The sequence below is a fragment of the Octodon degus genome, unplaced genomic scaffold (assembly GCF_000260255.1).
Source record: "Octodon degus isolate 3935 unplaced genomic scaffold, OctDeg1.0 scaffold00021, whole genome shotgun sequence".
Classification (NCBI taxonomy): domain Eukaryota; kingdom Metazoa; phylum Chordata; class Mammalia; order Rodentia; family Octodontidae; genus Octodon; species Octodon degus.
This window is the reverse complement of record NW_004524597.1, coordinates 20,753,787-20,776,359: the sequence shown is the minus strand read 5'-3', so window position 1 is coordinate 20,776,359 and position 22,573 is coordinate 20,753,787. Positions and strand designations below refer to the sequence as shown.

General features: G+C 39.7%; 1 protein-coding gene across 1 annotated transcript in view; it reads right to left on the bottom strand.

Annotated features, from left to right (window-relative positions):
- Nucleotides 1–22,573, bottom strand: part of Cpne8 (copine 8) — a 250,510-nt gene that overhangs the window by 145,217 nt on the left and 82,720 nt on the right. The window contains exon 7 of the mRNA XM_023711426.1: nucleotides 14,154–14,230. Coding sequence (XP_023567194.1) covers nucleotides 14,154–14,230 — 77 coding nt within the window. The remainder of the gene's footprint in view (nucleotides 1–14,153; nucleotides 14,231–22,573) is intronic.

Sequence of the window (22,573 nt, the reverse complement as noted above, 5' to 3'; positions counted from 1 at the left end):
GACTTATTTACTTCTGATGCATTTATCTTCCAATACAATATAATTTATCCCTAAATTATCAACAAAATATCATTTCTAAGATCTAATAAATCAATATTGCAAAACATATAATATTCTGTGTACTCTTAACATATATCATACACCAGAAAATTGGAATTCTTGCTTTTGTTTAAAATTTGAAATATTATGTTCATCAAAAGATTCATCTGTTCCCCTACAATTTTTAACACTGTAATTAAATTAAATGTGATCTCATTTTAGATTTAGAATATAAATGTTGACACTGAAAGGAAAGCAAGATAGTTATTATCATGGTACAAAATCATGAGTACAATCAACGATTGAATATACAGATATTTAGTAACAAAAACAAAAACTGCTCATCAATTCTAGAGATTGAGATTTTCTTTAAAAGTAACTATGGGGAGCCAAGGAGATAGCGCAGTAGAATAAGCGCTCGCCTGGCAAACACAAGGTCCTGAGTTTAATCCCTGGTACCACAAACACACACACACACACACACACACACACACACACAAAGTATGAACTATAATAGCATGATTCTAGCTCTTAAATACCATCTAGGTTAAAACTATGTCAAGAAATTACTTGACTGTGCTATGATAAGCTAGATCTGTATGTTCATTTAAACAAATATTAGTTCAATGCTACTAGAACTACATTTTGCATTAATAATGTACTAAATTGCCTGTGCAGCAAAAATTTTTAAATCTAAACATTATATTCCTTGTCTGAGAAACAAGTATAAAGTTATAATGACAGTAAATATATTTAAAATAGTAAGCCACAACAAACAACATTTAAATATGACTATAATTCTAGAATACTGGGCTAAAAACTAAACGTTTATTGAATCCTTACCATTTTCAAGAGACAAGAATACCGGATCATACCAAGAACACAACGGTGTCTTTGTAAGTCACTGTGCAATTGGCACAGGGTGAAAGCATTCAGCAGCCCCTTGACGGCATTCCTGAGAGCCATGCAGGTGTTTCCTCCAGCGCACTGGGGAACCCACATTTTCTGGTTCATAGAACTCAGAAGAATGAAATAGACACATTCTTGTGAATGACTCCTTTGTCATTTTATTTTATCTTTTTTTTTCTTTTGGTTTTTGTTCTTAAATAGGCCTGCTCAAGGAAGGACAATGTCAAGTTTTAGACAAAGACCGCGTGAAAGGAAGAGTGGTGAATACTTTCTCTGAAATGCTGACAGAAGCTGCCACTTGATAGTGAGCCAAAAATGGTACATTTACTAAGAAGAAAACTAAATACTTTCATTCAAATGAATAAAAACATATTGAAAGATACATATATTTGAAAATCAATTTACTAAACAGCCTTCTATGACTCATCTTTCATCTGTGTTAACCAAATCTGAGAAAAAGTTGAGAGCCAACTGATCTATTTCTACACTTAATGGGAAGGTCTAATCAATACTGTTCTCAAAGTAGACAGTGAGCTGCACAGATTGTTTGCTCACTTAATTGGATTTCTTCTCAGGGGGGTCTGATGGAGTCTACCTGAACCAAAAATGGTACCACAACCCAATCAAGGCTAAGTGGTCACAAAACCTTTTAAAATCAATAGATAATAAAAGCACTAACAGTAGGTCTAATCTCACCTCTGTGTATTCTCCAAGGAACATGTGAGGTATTCACACAGAAACAGTGAAATAACAGCCCCAGAAAATTCAACATCACTAGAGGTAAAGGCCACTCATCATGTAGGGCCAACCTGAAGAAATGAGGAGGAAAGATGAAACTGTCATGCAGTTTTGATGCCACCACCTGCAAAACAATGAGCTTCCAGATCCAGGGAGAGGGGGTTGGGAGTGGGAGCCCTAGTATTCTGATTCAACTCTTTTTCCAAACTTAGGTGTGGACTTTTTTTTAATCCATCCAAAGGACTTCCTGTATGTACACAGTGTGGGCTGTGTTGGCCAACAGCTGAGCATCGTCTAGCTCAGGAAGAAGCAGTATGCTGGGTACAAATAATGAGAAAGAACCTCACTCATCAAATGGCCAACATCAGAATCAGCCTTCCCTGAAACCCTGCTCACCATCCAGGAACACTCTTCTACTACATTGCTTCTATTTCCAGTAGCTACTAATTTTTTAAGATTTAACTCACTTTTATTGAGCATAATTGACAAAATCATATATATTTAAGGTAGACGACACATTTCGAGATACACGCACACTACGAAATCACTACGGGCAAGCGCATTACCACATCCATCAGAGCACACATTTACACCAGGGCCTCACTGCTCCCACTCAGACACACTCTACTGTAGCGTACATCAGAACAAAAAGCATTCCGCAAAGAAAAATCTGCTCTCCATCTCACTTCCAGAGACAGATAAGTGAGCATCATTCTGAACAATTTCTTGATTATCACTATATATTAAGGTACTTTTTGAAAGAAACATGGCAATGTTGCATGTACTTTTCTGTGACCTGCTACTGCACTTAACATAGTGGAGTGAACCTCTCATCTCAGCAAGTTCCTACCGACACCATGAGCTCCTGCTCATATAAGTAATAACCCTTTTTTCCATACCCCATGACTCTTCCTTACACCTCCTTATTTTGTCTGGTAATAGCTACTCTTCTACTTCCCCGTTGTCTTTTCTAGATTCCACACATTATAGAAAACATGCTATATTGGTCTCTCTGAGTACAGCTTACTTCACATGATGAGTGTGAGTTCCATCTGTTTTCCTCTAAACGATGCAATCCCATTTTCTTTACTACTGAAGAATGCTCCACTGGATACACAGATCGCATTTTCCTCATTTGTCTATGGATACCTAGGCTGGTTCCACAGCTTGGCTACTGTGAAGTGTGCTACAATGACCAGGTATACAAGTGTTACAGTTTGTGTCTAGGTGTCCCCTCAAAGTCTCATTCAGCCATGGGGTGGCTTCTAGAGTCTGTGATTAATCCCTGATCCAATGCTGGGATTATGGGTGTGAGTGCTACCCCAACCCTGGGGCAGACATGTGTATACAAATGTAAGGAAGGGGAAGAGGCGTGTTAGCTGCCCCCGATGCTGCTCCTGCCTTTGCTCTGATGTTTTCCACTGCCATGAAAGGCTGCCCTCTGCCATGTTCCCCTGCTTTAGAGTTAGCTGAGTATGGACTGAAACGTCCATAACCGGTCAGCTAAATGAACCTTTCCTTCCTTAATTTTGAGTGTAGGGTACTTTGTCCCAGCAACAAAGGAAAAGCAACTGAGGCAACAGGTTTCACTACAGTATGCTTACTTCAGTGCCTTCTGGAATGTAACAAAGAGTGGTACAAGTGCATAAAATAGTAACTCTACTTTCCGTTAGCTTTTCACAAAATTTTTCTTATCCTACGCAAAACGCTCAACTACTATCTTACCAAAGTAAGGTTTAAAATTACTTTCAAAGCTAAACATAAATAATTCATTTATTCAAGACAATATATTGCTCTGGTTAATCATATGAGTTTGGAAGTCAACCAATCTCTACTTGTTCCTAGGTTTTCCCAGAATCTTTAACGCAGATGTTTCCTCTGTGAACAAGGATTACAATTTCCTACTTACCCTAGTTCCCAATAGTACTGTGAGGGTTAAAGAAGTTAATATACATAAACAGGTAGACCAGCAACTGACATTGTGTAAGAACTCAACCAACTCAGCTACTGGCATTATTTTAAAAAATCATCTCTTGTCGCTCTTTCACTGTGGTTACAATTTGGGTCTTGCATTTTCCTCTGAAGCCCACAGCAAAAAGGCCTCCTTAGCAGTTTGTAGAGCTGCTGGGCAGTAATGGAAAGTTCAGAACACAGCACACAAGGAAAGGAAGTCAGGTGTGAGCTTATGCCCTGAAGCGAGTGATTGCAATCCCAGCCCTTTCCTGTCTCTCTGTTTGCATCTTGGCCACCCCACGGTGCCTCTGCTACAAGCTTCCCCCATCAAGTGTTGCGCTGCCACAGTCCAAAGCCAAAGGAACAACTGACCACAAACTTAAATATCTGAACCTGGGATCCAGAGGAAATCTTCCCTCCTCTTAAGATTTTTTTTTTTTCTGGTACTCTATCACTCCAGTGAAAATCTTACTAGCACACTTGATTTGAAGACTAAAAGCCAACTGAGTATACGAACAAGGATAGAGACACTCTCAAAATATTCTAAACATTAATCTCATCAACTAGAGCTCACACTAAGGAAAGAATGGTATTCATGTTCCAAGATTGGCATACGTTATAGTTTGTGTCTAGCTGTCCCCAGTGAAGCCTCATGCGGTCATGGGGTGGGTATCTAGAGTTACTGACCCAATGCTGGGATTATGAGTGTGAGAGCTACACCCATGGATAGCCTGAGTGCAATATAAGGAAGGGAGAGAGGCTTATTGCCTGCTGCTGCTGCCCCTGCTGCCACTGCTCCTACCTTTTTGCTCTTGCTGTGTTTGCTATTTTCTTCTGCCATGAACTGCTGCCCTCTTCCATGTGCCACTCTGCCTTGGAACCAGTCAAGTATAGACTGAAGCCTCCAAAAACTGTGAGCTAAATGAACCCTTCTGTCCTTAATTTGGGTGTCAGTTATTTTGTTCCAGCAATGACAAAAAAGTAAACAAGATAGCTTGTAAGGGTTTTTCATTGTTTAATGGTTTGCTTAGCTAGAGAACTGATATTCCAGCTTGCATTTTGAATTCTACAGTGAGGAAATTCTCTCATACCAAAAGATGAAATGATATTCTTCATAGAGGAAACAGTAGTTGCTCTGAAGGGCTTTGCCCTAGCAAGATTTCTGAATACCATTTCTATAAAGAGTAAATCTTCAGGGGGCCAGGCAGATGGCTCAGTGGAATAAGCACTTGTCTGGCAAGGGTAAGGACCTGAGTTCAATCCCCGGTTCCGCAAAAAAAAAAAAAAAAGAAAAAAAAAAAGAGTAAATCTTCAGAAATTTATTTGATACTAGGACTAATGGAAGCTAAAACTATTCGACCCATTAAAGACCAACACCATTTCACATAAACCCATCCTACAAAATAGCTCAGACTACTTCTTACTATTTGATTCTTTTGGTTATGTCTCCACCAGGTTTTCAAACCCAATGACGGAAGGCAAATTAAAACGGATCTTGCGAGTCTTCGCATTCCGAATGGCATCTACAGCACCAGGGGAGAAAGGCCTACCTACCTATGTTTACATTCTCTGATCAGTTACATACAGCGAGCTCAGAAGCCATGGGTGTCGCTCGTCAGCATGTATTACCTTCATTTCCAGCACATCCAGTTACAGAAAAGAAATACGAGGGTCAGTTCTGAAGTCTTCCATCTGTGTGATCAACCTAGCAGCACCCCTTGTGAAATCAACCTTCTGAACACATTTTTAACCTGCCCGTCTTTCTCCATCTTCATAGTTGAAGACTACTCTTTTTTTGTGAGTAACATATACCCATTCCCCAGATTCTAAATAAACCTCTTGCTCTGTGTGTGTGTGTGTGTGTGTGTGCGTGCGTGTGCATGCACACGCGCATGCCAGGAATTGAACACAGGACCTTGCACTTGCCAGGCAGGTATTGTCCCTATGAGCTACATCCCCAGCCCTAAAACAACCTTAGTGAACAAAATACACAACTTTGCCACCATATGTGTGATAAAATTCTGAGCACTAAGAAAGTACCTGTATGTTCTGGTCTAAGCTAATTTTCATCGGGCTAGTACAAACATGAAATTATACTTACTTACATAATCCTTTAGTGGGTAAATGGCACTCTTATTGATGACAGGGTCAATTCTGCATTTTCAGCATTTGTACTTCGCACCTAACAGTTTCTGAGGCATCATTCGTTCTCAATAAACGTTTTAATTTTTTAAAAATAGTTGTATGTATTTAGTACAGGCTCTCACTGTGCAGCTTATACTCACGGTGATTCTCGTGTTCTCAGCCTTGCCAGTGCTGGGATTATGGGTATGTGGCACCATGCCTGGTCTTGGTGGCTGGCTCAGTGTGCCTGGCGCGGGGCCAGCATGGCATGTGGTACTGGGGATGGAACCCAGGTCCTTTTGCTTGCCCAGGCAGGTGCTCGGGCTGCTGAGCTATCTCTGTGGCCCAAACATTTTAATTTTGAAAAACCAATCCCTAACAACTCTACTAAACTCAGACTCTGCCTAACAAATACATATTCAGTAAATTATTTGCTTAGTACAGTCAGCATGGATATGAAATGAGCTTGGTTATTATTTTTCTTTCCCAAATTGGGAGTCACAGGCCTGCAGACCTTCCCAGAGCAAGAGCTCAGACATGAAAAGCAACTGAAGAAAGTGGGTCAGCAAAGCATCATTTGCTAAGCTGCTGTTATACCAATGTGCACACACCTGTGCAAAACATAGGAAATGTACTAAAATTCTCTGCACAGCTGCCCTTAGGAGAATAAGCAATTTTTCAGACAGGGTAGATCGGTGCTTTTCTCTATATTCATGAAGTACCTGACATCTCTCTGAAATGTAATCAGTGGCTTAATTTTCAATGTGCTGAATTGTATGACTATTACTAATGTGTATACACACACGTAAGCTTTGCAAATGAAAGAACAGAAGTAATTCTTAATTGATACTGAACTTGAGATTTTTCTTCTGCAATTATAGAACATAATTCTAACAACTAAGAAATTAAAGGCTTTTCCAACAAAGTAATAAAACTATCTTAGAAAACCAAAATTAATTTTAAAAAAACAACTCTAACTCACTTTCCCAATTTAATTATTCAAGTACATACTAGGAATAGACAAAATAATATTTAATATGTATATATGTATAGTGCTCAATCTACATAATGCAATCAAGTTTGGTTTAACATTATCCTTTGCCTGAGGTTGCTGAATTCCTAGCTTAACCGGCAAGAGAAAGAAAGATAAGAAGGGAAAAAGGAACAGAAAGGGGCACAGAAGAACAGGGAGGGAGGAAAGAAGAGATTGACAAGTGATTTGATTTAAAAAGTCTTTCCTAAAAGATACTGGCTACTTTTAAGTACAGTAATATTAACATTAGCCACTCTCAGTGTTTATTAAATTCCAGAGTTCTCCATGACAAATCTATTACATAAGTATTACTATTTCTTAGAACACAGGATGTTTCCGCTGGAGCTGAGATTGAAAGCCCTCTGCTCAAAGGCATGTTCTGTCTGACACAACAAATTAGAAAACCGAGATCTCATGTCCTCCAAAGCTTGGATTTCCCCACCTCCCTTATAGCGAATCTAGATTAAGCTCTTCATCAGACAAATTGTGATGCACAAATTTAGAAATATATACAGAAGTTTGGAGCTTTCATGCCCCCTAAAGGTCCATAGGCTAAAAAGACTTCCCCAGAGTGGTGCAATGGGCACAAGGTAGAAGCTCTGAGTGGCCAGGTAGGCAGAGTAGGAGACTTTCAGTTACTGCACGGGTGACGCTCTGGGAGCTCCTGGACCCAGGCCTTCCCAGCCAGTCCATGAGTGCTTCTGCTGCCAGGTATGCCAGGAAACGAACGGCCGCCTCACTACCGACCCCAAAGCAGTGAGTCCAACTGGTCACAAACTGGTCCCTTTCATACTTCGAATCAAAGTAAGCATTTTCTAAGCTGATTATCTCAGGTGTTTTCCATACTGATGGGAAGTCAAACAGGACAGGACAGATGTGAAACGCACCACTGCACAACAACTTCATAGCACAGGAGAGACCAAAAACATCATCTCCGATTCCAGTACCATATTCTTTCCACTGAAGAACAATTAGCAAATGAAATAGCCCTCTCATTTGCAGGGAACTGAATAGTAAAGATGACATTGAGGACAAAAACTCCTCTGAAAGTTGATTACACTTTCACATGCAAAAAGTAACACAATAAATTCATGCTTTTTTTTACTGGCAGTTGCCCCAGCATGGAGCCTAACCGTTCTCCCAGCCTTCTTCCTCCCCCTCCCCCTCCCCTTCATTCTAGTACAGTGACACAGCATCTCTGAGTGGTCTCACAGGTGCCACTGGCTTTCAGGACAAGCCCATGTTTTCTCTGTCTTGAAGCCAACACTTAAGCTGTTGGCTTAATTCCTAACTTCCTTTCTGCTGTGTTCTCTCCACACCTCTCTCTGTGAGTTTCAGAACCTGTCTTGTTCTGTGCCCGAAGTCCCACAGTCAGTTAGGAATCCTTAGCCATCAGCTCCAATCTGGTCTGATTATCTGTCGGCAAGTCCCTGTTCCTGCACTCTGCACAGCTGTCTGGACCCCCACTCACTGACCCATCTTGTAGCCCCCCTTTCTCCCCCACCCACGACTGCCTACAGCACAAACGGCTACTGCCAGCCCGTAAGGAACAAGGAGCAGTCTTTCCTCCTCTACTACTTTAGCCAACAGCGTGATCATTCGGTTGCGCCGTGTTCCTGCTTCTCCCCAGAGACAGAATCTGCTTTCCCTTCACCAGTCCAGGCCTATCATTTTATACCAGCCCAATCATGCCTGGCTGAGAGCAAGAGGAACACACAGATCCATTACTTGATGAACATAATAAATGTTTCCCCCAAATGGAGAGAACAGCAATCTTTCCTCAACTGGCACTGATTCCAGCACTGTAAAAAGCTTTGCTGAATCCATCACCGAGATCCCAAAAGATAGACAAAGTAAGACTCTGACAGCATCACACGGAAAATTGCGTGCAATCTCCCAGCAGGAGAAAACACACTGCTGAGTGGGAATAATGCCGTGTGATAATGCGTGATGTAGGGGAAGGAGCGGATGAGTCACGGGGAGGCCGAGCAACTGCCGCAGACCAGGGAGGCAGCGCGAGACTCACTTCAGGAGAGCTGAGGGGAAAAACCAGGCACAGGGTGCGGTCAGGGCCTCAGAAGTGCATGTGCACGAAGCCCAAAGCCAAGAGAACAGACTCGTGGCCACTGTGACAATTTTGAGCTGGTAGTGAAGAATAAATTATTAAATTAAGAAGGTCAGGTTTAAATCATTTCACTTCAGTTCTTCCAAAATATTTAAAACGCATATAATTTTCAGTTTTACAATCAAATGAGAAAACCTAATTTTAATATGAAATACAAAGCAGAAAAGTTAAATAGCTTAAATTTAAATTCAATTTCTGATTATATAATAAAACATGAGGCTGCTCACAAGAAACCACTCTTTCTTTGCAGCAAACCTAGTTTTTGGTGTTTTGGGTTTTTTTTTTTTTTTTTGAGGATGGAAAAGTTTATTTTTTTAGATTTTTATTTTATTATTTTATTTTTTCATATGAGAAACAAATAGCAATGAAACAGTTTCAAACAAAATTGATAGGACAGTTTCAATAATTAACACATTGCATACATTCTTCCTAGTAGCAAACCTAGTTTAGCTCACTTGATTAGTAATAAATAATTTAGAACTCTAGTCGGACTCCCTTAAATCTCTAAATTTTAGGTATCCACTTAAAAAGACTACCTCTGAAGAGATACTGTACCACAACTGCAATTAAGAAGCTGGAAGAAATTATGCTGAGTATCTTACCAGAAAATAAATTAAAGTAGGCCACTTAAAAAGATGACAACAAAGGAATGTTTTGAATGATTCAGAATATAAATGGGAAGCTAACTGGAAAATAAATCTCTAATCTAAAACAAATTAGTAAATAGGAGCTCAATCAGTTGGATAATGCTGTTTACATAACATGTGGGACACAGGAGGGCTTTCTAAATTCAAGATGAGTCAACCCAGGTCCTCGGGAGTGGACTATCTGCCTCAGGAGGTGTCCTGGGGTGTCCTACGTGCACCCAGGTGGACATGATCACCGGAGTCCTTAATGAGATTCAACGGTAAGGCTGCAGCTGGAAGGGTGGCAAGCTCTGCTTCTAGCTCCAGCCACCAGGGACGGATCCTCGGGAGCAGGAAGGTGGCTGGCGACTGCCCTTCTACATTCAACTGAAAGGGAAGGCTTTGGCCACGAAAGGCTGCCTGGAAGAGGAGGGCCAGGGAAGTTCCCAGGATCTAGAGGAGGACATGTCAGACCTAAAACTTAAAACACCTATCATTTCCCCCAAGGTGAAGTACATCATTTCTGTCATCATTTCCACTATATTTATATTTTGTGTGATTATTTTCTATTTCATGTCAGCTTCAGAAGTTGTCCCTGAGCTTACTATGAGAGGAAAAAAAGAAATCTTTCTGACCTTGTGTCACCAACATTCTCCCTGGCTCATGCTGTGCTCACAAGCCATTCAATCTTCTAGTGAAATATACCATCTTCCTACCTTGCCATATCAGCTCATCATTTTCATGTCATGCTCAATTGGGAAGACAGACAAATACACAGGAAAGGACACCACTGAGAGGGAGTCAACAAGGATGAATGTGGAATCCAAAACAGTCCACAGAGAGGACCACTTGAAGGGCTGCTTTGCCAGAAGGGGTCCATAAAGCTCCCACAGGGCAGTGTTTCCCTCAACTCAAATGTGCTTTCGCAAACAAAGGCATGAATGGTTCTGACCTTTTGCATTTGGAGGTGAGGTAAGGGAACCAAAGTTGCTCCTGTATGAGCCCTGTCTTCCCTCTAGGTGTTAAACTTCACACTTAAAACCAGTTTCCACTGGAACTTACTCTAATGCACGCATTCTTCCTGCAGATTCATGCCTCTCAAGACTCAAGTTTTCATAAAATAAAGTCTTTGCTTATTCAAGTGGAAAGCTCTCCATTCCAGTGTTCAACCAAGGAAGTGAAAATACATGAGGAGACTACGGGATGCTCTAAACAACAAAGCCAAATGCCACCCCCTCTTCTAGCCCCACTAGCAAACTAATCCTATTATTTCACTCTTCTGCTTTTGATTAATTTTTCCTATGTGATTTCCCTCTCCCAATACTTTCTTCTGTTCCATTTACCTTAAGTGCCTCATTTAATTCCCTCACATAATAAGCTCCTATCATGCAATTCCTATAGTTGTGATTCTTTGCTTCTCTTTTGTAGCGCCTCTCTATGCTACAGGCAAGCCTTATATTTCATTACTCACTCAGCACTTGGCTATCTGAGCATCCTCTCAGAGATATCTAACTCCCTCATTGCTCAGTGAGCCCACTTTTAAATCTTTTCTTATTTAAGTACCTGAGAAGACTTCAGCAAGGTCAAAGATGGAATAAAAGATTAGTTCCATACACATTCTTGGAAAATGAACAGTGGATTTTTCCATAAGAGATATAACACTGACACTTTCAACAGTTATCTAAATTTTTCAAAATGCCCTACTGATGAAACACAGCAGGTAGCTTCATAAGATCCCTATCATACAAACAGGTTAGCAAATTGCCTCGTCTTATCTATCCTCAGCCAGGGTTAAGAAAAATCCAAACTCCATCCCACCCTTGATCACTATGTAAAATGGCCATGACTCCCCTACCAGTTAATTCCCTCAACCTTCCACATTCTTCCAACCATTATCCTAGATATCTCTCCTCTTAGCATGAATCGGTGTTTGCTGGTTTTATCTAGAGAAAATTTTCAATCAGTTGACCAACGGTCACAATTTCTTATTATACTGGATTTACCAGTAGCCCAATCAATATAATACCAACTTCCCAACATGTTTCAAAATAATAAATAGTATTTTATTATTAATTTGTGAAAACTATTTGCAATTCAACAGTGTTCTGAACTTAAAATTATGATTTTCTTTTTTTCAATTTTTATTTATTTATTTATTTTTTAATTTTCCTTTCTTTTTTTTAACTGATCAGTAGGAGAGTTTCAATAATTAATACATGGTACACTGTTATCTTCTTAGTGGTTATCCATAGTACAAGATGCAGATAGGATATCCTGTCCAAACACTATTAGTACAAATCTTTCTTCTCATTGAATTAAGTGAAAGTAGCTGTATATCTATCCTAACTATTCTGTATATACAGATATAAAATGATCCTTCCTTTGCACCTCTTTTTTTTGTTTAGTCCTGTCAGAGATGGGTATTCCATTGGCATCTAAATACTACAGGCATGTGAATTCGGCAAAACAATCCAACACAGTCCAGCAGTCCACAACAGTAGTGGGTTATCCACAGACGATGTTGACTAGAGCCTTTTACAGCTCAGCATATTAATATGGCTTTACTTTATATACCTCATTTTTATACTTTTCTGCTGGATGGTTAAGACCAAGATAAAGCAAGACCTATATAACAAGAAATGTAACTTTTGTATCTGATAAGGTCAGTCAAGTACCCTCAGGATTTATCCTGTAACCTTGTACCGCAGGTTGCAGATCCTTTGTCAGTGTCAGCCATATGGATGAGTCATGGCCATTGCTTGACCAATTTGTTCTCTGTGAAAGCCTGAGAGAATGTTTTCTCTCCAGGTGACTCTACTTAGGCACACTCTACATCATCCATCACGTTGCTCTGTGGCCCCATAATCTCCCTGATCAGAAAATTTGGGACACAATTGAGTTACATGATGTTACAGTATAGATTCTCCTATGTCCTGAGTCTTCATTGACCTTGAAAGGCTAGTGTCAAAATGTTGGCTGTCCTTGCAGCCCTTCTATTTCTCTAATTTTTGGTCTGCAAACTTAGGTTGTTAGCCTTCCAGAAGAGAAGCTTATTATTACCCTACATCTTATGCAGTTGGGTCTAACTTCACTATATGATTCTTTTACAGAGAAAATAGGAGCAGTTAGAAATTTCAGGAAAATCACCAATTTAAACATATGAATTCCAATTCATAAAAATATTGTGTCACTCTCGTCTGAAATTAAAATGTAATCTTTTATTTGCTTTTGTCTATAATGTTGAAGGTACTTTTGTCTATAATTGTTGTATGTATCAATTTTTTTTCCCACCAAATAAAGGCAAACATCGCCTAGCAGTATATGCCTATCATTCCAGCTATTCAGGAGGCAAAGGCAGAAGGATCATAAATTCTAGGTCAGTCTGGACAACTCAAGAAGACTGTGTTTGAACATAAAAAAATAAAAATCCTCTAGGGAAGTACGGAGGCTCAGGGGATTGTCCAATAATTTTTGAGGGTTCTAGTACAAAATGCAGTATGAATCATGCACTTAATAAGACATTTTTATTGGCTTTGTGAATTACTATGTAGTTATTAAAGTGAGCCTCAATATATCCTAATAATAAGCATCAAGGTCCTATAATTCCAGGGAAATCACTACATATAAAAATATTATTTAAATGGGCGTTAATATGTGTAAGTTTTCACACTGACATGTGGTAACAATTTTCTAAGAAAATGTAGTTAAATAAGGAAGTTACATTAACAGACTTATTAGAAGAAATTCCTCCAGAGAACTGAGCACACTCATCAAAAATTTTATAGCAAGACTGAAAAGTATGTGTTAGCCACTTCAAGTATCTGATATCAGAAGTAAACAGATTTATGAGGTTCTGACATGTTCATTTTGTGAGTTCGAGATGCTTAAAAGAATGACTTCAGAGACTTAAATTTTCTAAAACTATGTTGTGATTGATTCTGTAATGGGCATACTGTTCTTCTGAGATCTTCTGATTTTTACAAAGAGATAAAGGAATCCAAGATAGTTTAGAAGGGAAAAGGAGGAGGCAGTAGAGAAGAAAGGCACACAGAAAACCTCCAGAATCTGTTTTCCCTCTGATTTGAAACTGGAGAAAACAGGATCATCCCACGCAATTGGCCTGAAAACTAAACATAATGCCAGTAATTGGGGAAGATGTAAGACACAACTCATAATAATCTCCTTCTCTCACCATTTATACACAGCTTTCTCTATGGATCGCTTTTATATCAAAATTCATCACCAAAATCACAAACACCAAAACACATTCCTAACAATGCTGTCTGTGGCTCCTGGCAAAAGGAATAAAGTCTCTTCTCAACAAATTCAAAATCTAATAATTAATCATAAAACCAAAAGCAAAACAACACGTTTCCTTGCTTAAATCTGATCATTTCATCTTGTGAACATTTTTAGTATGGCATGTAACAGCTAAAATATAAACTATTCTTTACAAATACGTTTAAATTAACTATGGGAAGGAAAGACTTGCAACAAGATTTTAAAGTCCACTTTTGTCTCATAATTATGTGTTTATAAATTCCAAATTTCCAAAATAGAAACAGAAAGCTAGACATTTCATTATCTGAATTTGAAACATACTTACACTATTGGTTTTTCCAGGCGACTTCCCTGTGAACCAACAATCTCCCCCAATGTACAAAACACTTGTCCCAGAAAGTCCTAAAATAGACAAAAGGATTAAAGCTCATAAGTCCCCAAACTATTTTGACAGTACATATTTTGTAAGTCACATTTGCATAGCTTCATTGCTGAAAGAATGAATTTCTAACTTTCAAAAATAAACAAAGGTAAGCCCAACATGAATTAGTTTCACCAAGTAGTTTTCCTAAAATCCCACGTGGGATTTTGTGGTTAATGTCATTACACTTCTATTTTCGTTATTTTTTTTTTAAAGAGAAAATAAAAACAACAATAGAGTTTCAAAACAAGTTGATAGGAGAGGTACAATAATTAGTATATTGCATAATATTGTCTTTGCAGTAAATATTCAGAGTACAAGATAGAGATGTTATCTCATCCAAACAATATTAGTGCAAACCTTTCTACATACTCAATTAAGAGGAACTAACTATATAACTATCTTAATTATCTTGTGTATATATTTTTCCTCATTCCCTTCCTTCCTTTCCTCTTTTCCCCATTACAGTTTTTTTTTAAAAAAAAAAAACAACTGCTCCAAAATTTATGATATTTATTCTACATTTTGGATCTTATTTATCTGCTCAGTTGCTCAAACTAGTGAGACAATACAGTATTTACATGTACAGATCTGATGTATTTCACTTATGAGTATGGCTCTGGGTTGTTTCCACTGTGTATAAAAGTCTTTAGTCTATCCTTCTTTTTTTTTTTTGCGGAACCGGGGATTGAACTCAGGCCCTTGCGCTTGCCAGGGAAGCGCTTATTCCACTGAGCCATCTCCCCGGCCCTAGTCTATCCTTCTTTATGGCTCAGTAATGTATACTTTTTTTTATCTGTTTCTCAGTTGATGGGCATTTAGGTTGTTTCCAAGATTTAGCTATTACAAATTGTGCTGCTGTAAACACAGGTGCACGTATATCACTGTGCTATGATACATTTCATTCTTCTGGGAAGAAATCTTGCAGGGAAATAGGTGGGCTAATGGGAGCTCTAATCCTAGGGGTTTTTTTATGGACTCTCCACACCGAGTTCCACAGTGGCTGTACCAGTCTAAACTAACAGTGGGCAACGGTTCCTTTTTCCACACAGACTCATAAGCATTTGATATCTGTTGATTTCTTGATGATAGCCATTCTTTCTTGAATGAGACAGAATCTCAGAATTGTTTTAATTTGCATCTTTCCCATAACCAACAGTGTTGAACATTTTTTCATGCATTTATTTGCCATTTGTATTTCTTAATCTGAGAAGTATGTACTCATCTCAGATGCTCGTATTTGGACTGGGTCTCTGGAACTAGAAGAAACCTAGAATAGCAAAACAAATTCTGGGCAACAAAACCAAGTCAGAGGGCATTACAATCCCAGACCTAAAATTATACTCTAAAGCTATAGTGATAAAATCAACATGGTACTGGTTAAAAACACAAACAAACAAAAAACAGCTGTAAGGATCAGAGGAACAAAAAATGCAGACACAACCCCAAACACACTCAGCCACTTATCTTTGACAAAGATAACGTATGCTCACTGGAAGAAACATAGCTTCTTAATAAATGGTGCTGCAAAAACTGACTTTCTACATGCAAAGACCAAAGATCTAAACATGAAAACAGCAACACTAAATTTGAAATTAGAAACCTTACATGAACAAAACCCAGACTGCAAGGGAAATATTATGAAGAATCAGCAAATGAGATCTCGCCTTATTAAAAAGTTTTTTTCATAACAAAAGAAATCACCAACAGAGTGAAAAGACAACCGACAGAACTGGAAAAAATTATAGCCCATTGCCCCTCAGACAAAGGACCTATATTTAGAACATATAAAGAATTTCTTTATGTTTTAAGCTGCAATAAAAATAACTTTTTAAGGTCTTGAATGCGAACCTGCTTGAGTTTGGATGTCTCTGAAACTTCTAACCTGCTGGTTAAGAGGCCAAATCAGAATATACGTGGCAGAGAGAGTTCATGCTTCCAGCGCCAGGTAGAGAACAGAGGTGTGGGGCAGAGTCCACAACCAGGGTCTGGAGCCCACCTGCCAGCTCTCTGCTCCAGTACCACGACTTAGCACCTGCAACTTCAGGCAGTAAGTATCACTGTTTCCTCCTATTAGAATGGCACTAGAACCCCTTCCCAGAGCTGCTCTGAGGGTTCAATGGGTTTTTAAAAATTACTTTTAGCACATGGTAAGTAACTAAAAGGGTGTTAGGTAAAATACATACAATGTTAACACAGAACTAGAAAACGCACATTTTTTCCTCCTTCCTTGCTTTCTCTCTCTCTCTCTCTCTCTCTCTCTCTCTCTCTCTCTCTCTCTCTCTTTGTTTCTGTGGTACTGGGGAACTGAACTTAGGACCTCATGCTTGCCAGGCAGACACTGTGCCACTGAGCTATATCCCCAGCCCCAGAAATTCACATTTTTAAGATTCAGAATTACTGCAAACTGAGAGATATGAACTGCACATAATAAAAAAAAAGCAACTAAAAAAAAATCCCCTAACATTCTAAGAATTTTTTTTAAAGTTTTTAGTCAGTAGGTAGCAGAACTAGCTCTTGTATTCTGATGCTAGACTGACACTACCTGAAAATTTTTTGGCTTTGTCTTGGTTTTGTTCATTTGTTTTTGAGACAGGTCTCACTATGTAATGCAGGCTGGGGTTGGCCTCGATTAGTAGCACAGGCTGGTCTAGAATTCACACTGATCCTTCTGCCTCAGCATTCTGAGTGGTGGGATTACAGGTATGAGCCACCATGCCCAGAACTACCTAAGAACGTAAAGACCTTTCCTAAAATGCAACCACACATGTTCATAGAAAAGGGGTTCAGACATCATCTGAATTTGTGGGTGAAGAAAACAGGGAGCTGCTCCAGGAAGAAACACAAGCCTGTCCCGTTTAGCCTATATGAGGTTTGATCAAAAACTGGTGAACAGTTTTTTCAGAACAGTTTTTAAATAGTTTTTTTTAAAATTAATTATAGCAAAAGACACACTGCCATTAATTTTCCTCAAAATACCCCTCCTTACATTAGAAAGAGTTCGCCCAGCATTCTTCCCACCTTCCGAGAAGCAGTTCTAGAATCCTCTTTCGTGGGTGTCTCGGGCTGCTAGGGCGGCCCTAAATCAATGCAAACCGTTTGCCTTCCCTGGTCATTTCCCCTTTGGGAAAGAGGCAGAAGACATGTGGTGCCAGCTCCAGGGAGTGAGATGGGTGAGGACGACGTCACATTTTTAAGAAACTTGGATGGTCCTGGAAGTAGCATTCACAGGATTTCTGAAAAAGGATCTCCAGAACTGCTTCAGAAAGCAGCAAAAATGAGGGGGATATGCATGTACAAAGGAAAGCATAACAGATTGAGAGAGATTAATGGCTACCTTTTACTATATATTATTTTATTAAAATTTAAACATTCACTGTAAATTTTGAGCACCCCTTGTATAACTCAAAGAATTACTGTCCTAACACTGAATGTGAGCCAGGTCCCTGAATGCTTGTGCAGTGAGCACGCTCAGGGAGGCCCTATGAAGGATGAACAAAACACTAAAGCAGAGCTGCCCAAGAAGCTCGGTGGATTACAGCACCTGCAAGCAGACACGGGCCGGAACGGAGTTTGATTCCCAGGCCTGTGGTGCCCGCCCCACCCCCGCGGCACGCTGAGAGGGCAATTGAGACCGGGCGTGGTGGCACACACCTCTAATCCCAGCTCTTGGGAGGCTGTAAACAGGCAGATTATTATGAGTCTAGTAGTGAGACCCTGAACACCCTGTAGACCCTTCCCTAAAATACAAAAAAAAAAGACTAAAACAACAATAATAAACAATAATAATTTTTAGCAAATACAGTAAACAAAAGTATGCATTAAGTGTGCACAGCACTATACTTCACTGAAGTCAGAGATAAGTCAGGACACAAGCACAGGCCCACTTTTCAGATAAGAGAACTGAGGCACAGAGAACATGGGCACCCCAGAGTCATGACACTGGCTCTGCAGTCCAAATCTGAGGCCTGTTTACCTATATACTTTGCCAAGTTGTGCTGCTTTTCTGATTCTATCCTACAAGAAAAATAAGAATACACAAAGCCTAACAAGCCACAAAAGTAAAAACTATGTTACTTATTTGGGGAAAAAAGGGAGCAAAGGGCACTCAAAGACAAAAGAAGGGTGGGGAAAGACCCTGAACTATGAGAGCCTGGGAAATATTTTTCCAAAAGAAGGAAATTGAGGGCAAGACATGAGGACTGGAAATGCTAGTCTTCAAGATCAGAGTTACAGGCAAGGAAGAAATAAGAAAAGGAGCTCACGGTGATGAAATCCCAGAGCTTAGACACTCTGGGCTCCATGCCAAACTGCCTTAGCAAAATCAGAAGCAACTAGAAGCTGCGGCAAAGCAGAGACACCTTTAGAAATACCTTTAGGTGCATTCCGACAGGAAGGTGCGCAGGGCACCCTCAGAACAGCACCTCTGCGGGCAGGCGGAGCAGGGAGGAAACCTGGAAGCCAGGGCTGCAGTAGTCAAGAAGAAGCAAAGTGTTAAGACCCAAACCAAGGTTGTGGCAAACGTTACAGAACAGGGCACAAAGAAAGGATGCTTTTGAGCATGGCAGGAGTGCAGAACAGTAGAGGGGAAAAGGCTTGAACCAACACCTGTAGCTCAGCGCTTGGGGGCTGAGCTGGGAGGATCACAGGTTCAAGGCCAGCCTGAGTTACACACTAAGAACTCCTCCCAAACAAACTACCAAAAGGTAAAAAACTCTGCATCTAAATAGAGCCTGGTGACTGACAGAATGGCTATTCCATCATAAAACTCCCAACTATCCTGAATTTACTTAATGTTTTAATATCTTTAATAGCATACTGTTACCAATTTCAAACCCCATTTTGAAATATGGTTATAGGAATTTAATAAGCCCTAAGATGTTCCAGATCTTGTGAGAGGTAGATACGGTTGAACACCAAATATCTGGAATGTGTCACTGCTTTTTGAGTCACTTGAGAAAAACGGGTATGGGGCATTTTAGAACTTCTTCCTAAGAATAATTATATTAATGGACAGCTGCAAATATTATATATCAATGGATTTGGCCGATGGAGTAACTACTCTGAACAAAGGTTGCATGCTACGCTCTAAAGAGTAAGACAGGTATATCATATGTCGTGCATATTCAAATTAGGGTTCACGCCTACTAGACAACAGAAGATGCCTTCATAGGGGCATCACTGCTGAGCAAAAAGAAAATTACAACAAATTAATAAAACTGTGCACCACAAGTTATAATGTGTGTGTATGTACGTTATACTTACTAACCATTTTGCCCCATAAATTTGCAGCATTTATGTAACTCTTTTGTTCCTGTTCCTAAGGGTTTGTCCTCACATGCAACACGTTTTGCTACTCACAGTACAAAAGTTAATACGTAATATTTATCAGTGACTGTGTACAAAGCTTCTGATGGAATCATATTTCAGCTACCTTAATGGATATTTCAGACTTTCTATGTATTTTAATCACGACAGTAACATAATTAGTGTCTTTAAGTGGTTATTTTAGGATATTCTAGTAAAGATGCAAATAAATCTAAGCTGTAACATGAGAAGCTTTCATACCTTACTCGAGTGCTCCAGTTAGCCAGGCATTATAGTTAGGTCACCATAATACTTCCAGGCCCATTCTTTCAATGTTAGCCCACATACAGACCAAAGCTAGCCTTGGAGCATCGCTGACAGGCAAAGTGCTCTGATTGGTTCATTTTAGCTACTGGGCTGTCCCCTTGCTGACTGCTCACAAGATCAATAAATACTTGCTGAATGAATAAAGGAATGATAATTTCATAGTCTAAATAATAGGCTAAGAGAACTTACTTCTGGAATCAGTTTAAATATATGTAAGTAATATTGTTAACAAACACATAGGATACATTCCAGCATTCTTAAATTACACCCAAGTATGAGCCTCAATTTTGGGTGTTGGTACAGAAACTGAAAGACCGAATAGTCTGAAGAGAAAGAAAAAAGAGAAAAGCAGAGTACAGAAATACAAGACATAGGGGCCAGTCAAACAACTCAGCAGATTAAAGCGCCTGCTTAGGCAGATGCAGGGGCAGGGAGTTGGATCCCCAGGCCTGCTGTGTCGACCCCGCCCGCGGGGTACACTGAGACAGCCACTGAGACTGGGCACGGTGGCATGCGCCTGTAATCCCAGCACTTGAGAGGCTATGAACAGGAGGATCACTATGAGCCCGATCTATCCAGTGAGACCCTGTACACCCTGTACACCCTGACCTAAATACAAAAAACAAAAACAAAAACAACAAAAAACCCAAGGCATTATTTACCAACTACCCAAGTTTTAGATTGTGTAGATGGTTTTAAAGTTCTAAGCAAATAATCTGAAGAACTAGGCTCTGATCATTCCCACAGCAACTTCAATCTGTATCTAACAAACCGCTCAATACCCAGGGACGCAGTGCTATGTTATCAGGTTCCAGTTGAGTGTTATATAAATACATTAACTTCTCTCTTCCTTCTTATTAATATCCAAGAGAAGGTCTACTTACTCCCTGAAATTTAGTGCTTTAGTTATTTCTTAAGTAACAGCATTTACTGATCAATTCTTTCCACCCAAGTTTTACCTTATAATGCAGCTTGCTATGTGTACAGTATAGATTCATGAAAATCATATTACTATCTTGAGCACTGGTAATTCTACACACATATGAATGAAGTTTATTTACAGTAAAAGAACTGGTTCTGCTTGTTGGCTGGTTTGTCTGCATACAGGCTTGCTAGGTATAAATGTTAATGGTGCCTGTAACATTTATACTTAGCAAGCAAAAGATCTTTTGCCTTTTCAAAAGATCTCTCCCATACACACACACATTTACTTTACAAAACAGTTTAATATATTCCTTTGAATAAGTAGTAACATACTCTTAAATGAGTAAGAAATAAGTAGGCCTACACTGTCTGTAGACAATTAGAATGAACCACTTATTGATATATTTATGATTCCGTTTCTTAATCTATCAGGTACATGCAATGGATTTCTAACTGGTGGTCAACTTCTCACACGCAGCTAAATTAAGCTGGTGTGGTGCTGGGTGCAGGAGGCCCACCGAGGATTGGTGCCAGCAGCATACAAGGAGAACAGTGGGAGCTGCCAAAGTGCTATTAGGGATGCTGTTTGGAGAAGCTGCTGGAAGCTGCTGGAAGGTGCTGGAAGCTGCTAGTTCCCCTGAGCTGTTCTGCAGGAGAACCTCCTCAAGCTGGCTTTCCCAGTGAACTTTGGAGGCGCTCTGATCCTCATCTTGAACATCGCTAGCTGGCTTCCGAGAGGAAGATGCGCACTGCTCAGCCTCATGGAGAAGCTTGTGGCTTTGGCTTTCCCGATGGGAACTCGGCTTTCCTCACTTCTGGAGGAGCTCAGGACCTCACTGGTGCTGAGGATGGCTGTGGTACCTTTGGGGGAGCTCTGGTTCTTACCTGGAGCAGTGCTTCCTAGCTCCAGTGCAGATCCCTTAGCCTGGTAGCCCAGATCCATCACCTTGCTGGCATAGGCTGGCATAGACTTCCTAGATTCCACCACTGACTTTTAGGCCTTTCCTGTATTTCTTGTATATGATTCTTGGGTGATTCCTTACGAAATAATATTACAAAATGTGTCCTGTGTCATATTGTTCACCTGTAAAAACCCCAAACCATTACAGTATACCTAATATTACCTACCTCATGGCTTGCTGGAAGGATTAAATAAGACAATATAAGTAAATAATATATACAAAGCATTGAGGATATGCCCACGATCTAATAGTATAGGTCTTTTCAGCCTCCTACTTCCCAGGTTAAAAGGAAATTACTACATAGACTATACTCAAAACTTGCTACAGCAGTCCAATATAGAAGATATTATATGCTCTCTAAATAAAATAATGTATTTCATTTTCTGAAAGTGCTTTACAGGCATGGCTGATGCATTTGTATTTAAACCAATGCTCATTGTTAACATGATTGTAAATTATAAAGTCCAAATATATTTTGGTTTACATGTTGACAAGTACACATTCAAATATATACATGTAAAAGAATAGATTTTGAAACCCGGTATGCTGAACCATGTGACTGCAAGGAAAAAATTATGATTTCTATACTATTCTAAAGTAATTTGTATTTGTGACTTACAATGAGTATAACTATACACAATCTGAAAGCATTAAATGTATGGCATCTTCCTCCTAAAAGTTCCACAGAAGGGGGGCCGGGGAGATGGCTCAGTGGGATAAGTGCTTGCCTGACAAGCGCAAGGGCCTGAGTTCAATCCCCGGTTCCGCAAAAAAAAAAAACACCGAAAGGCCTTTTATAGGGTC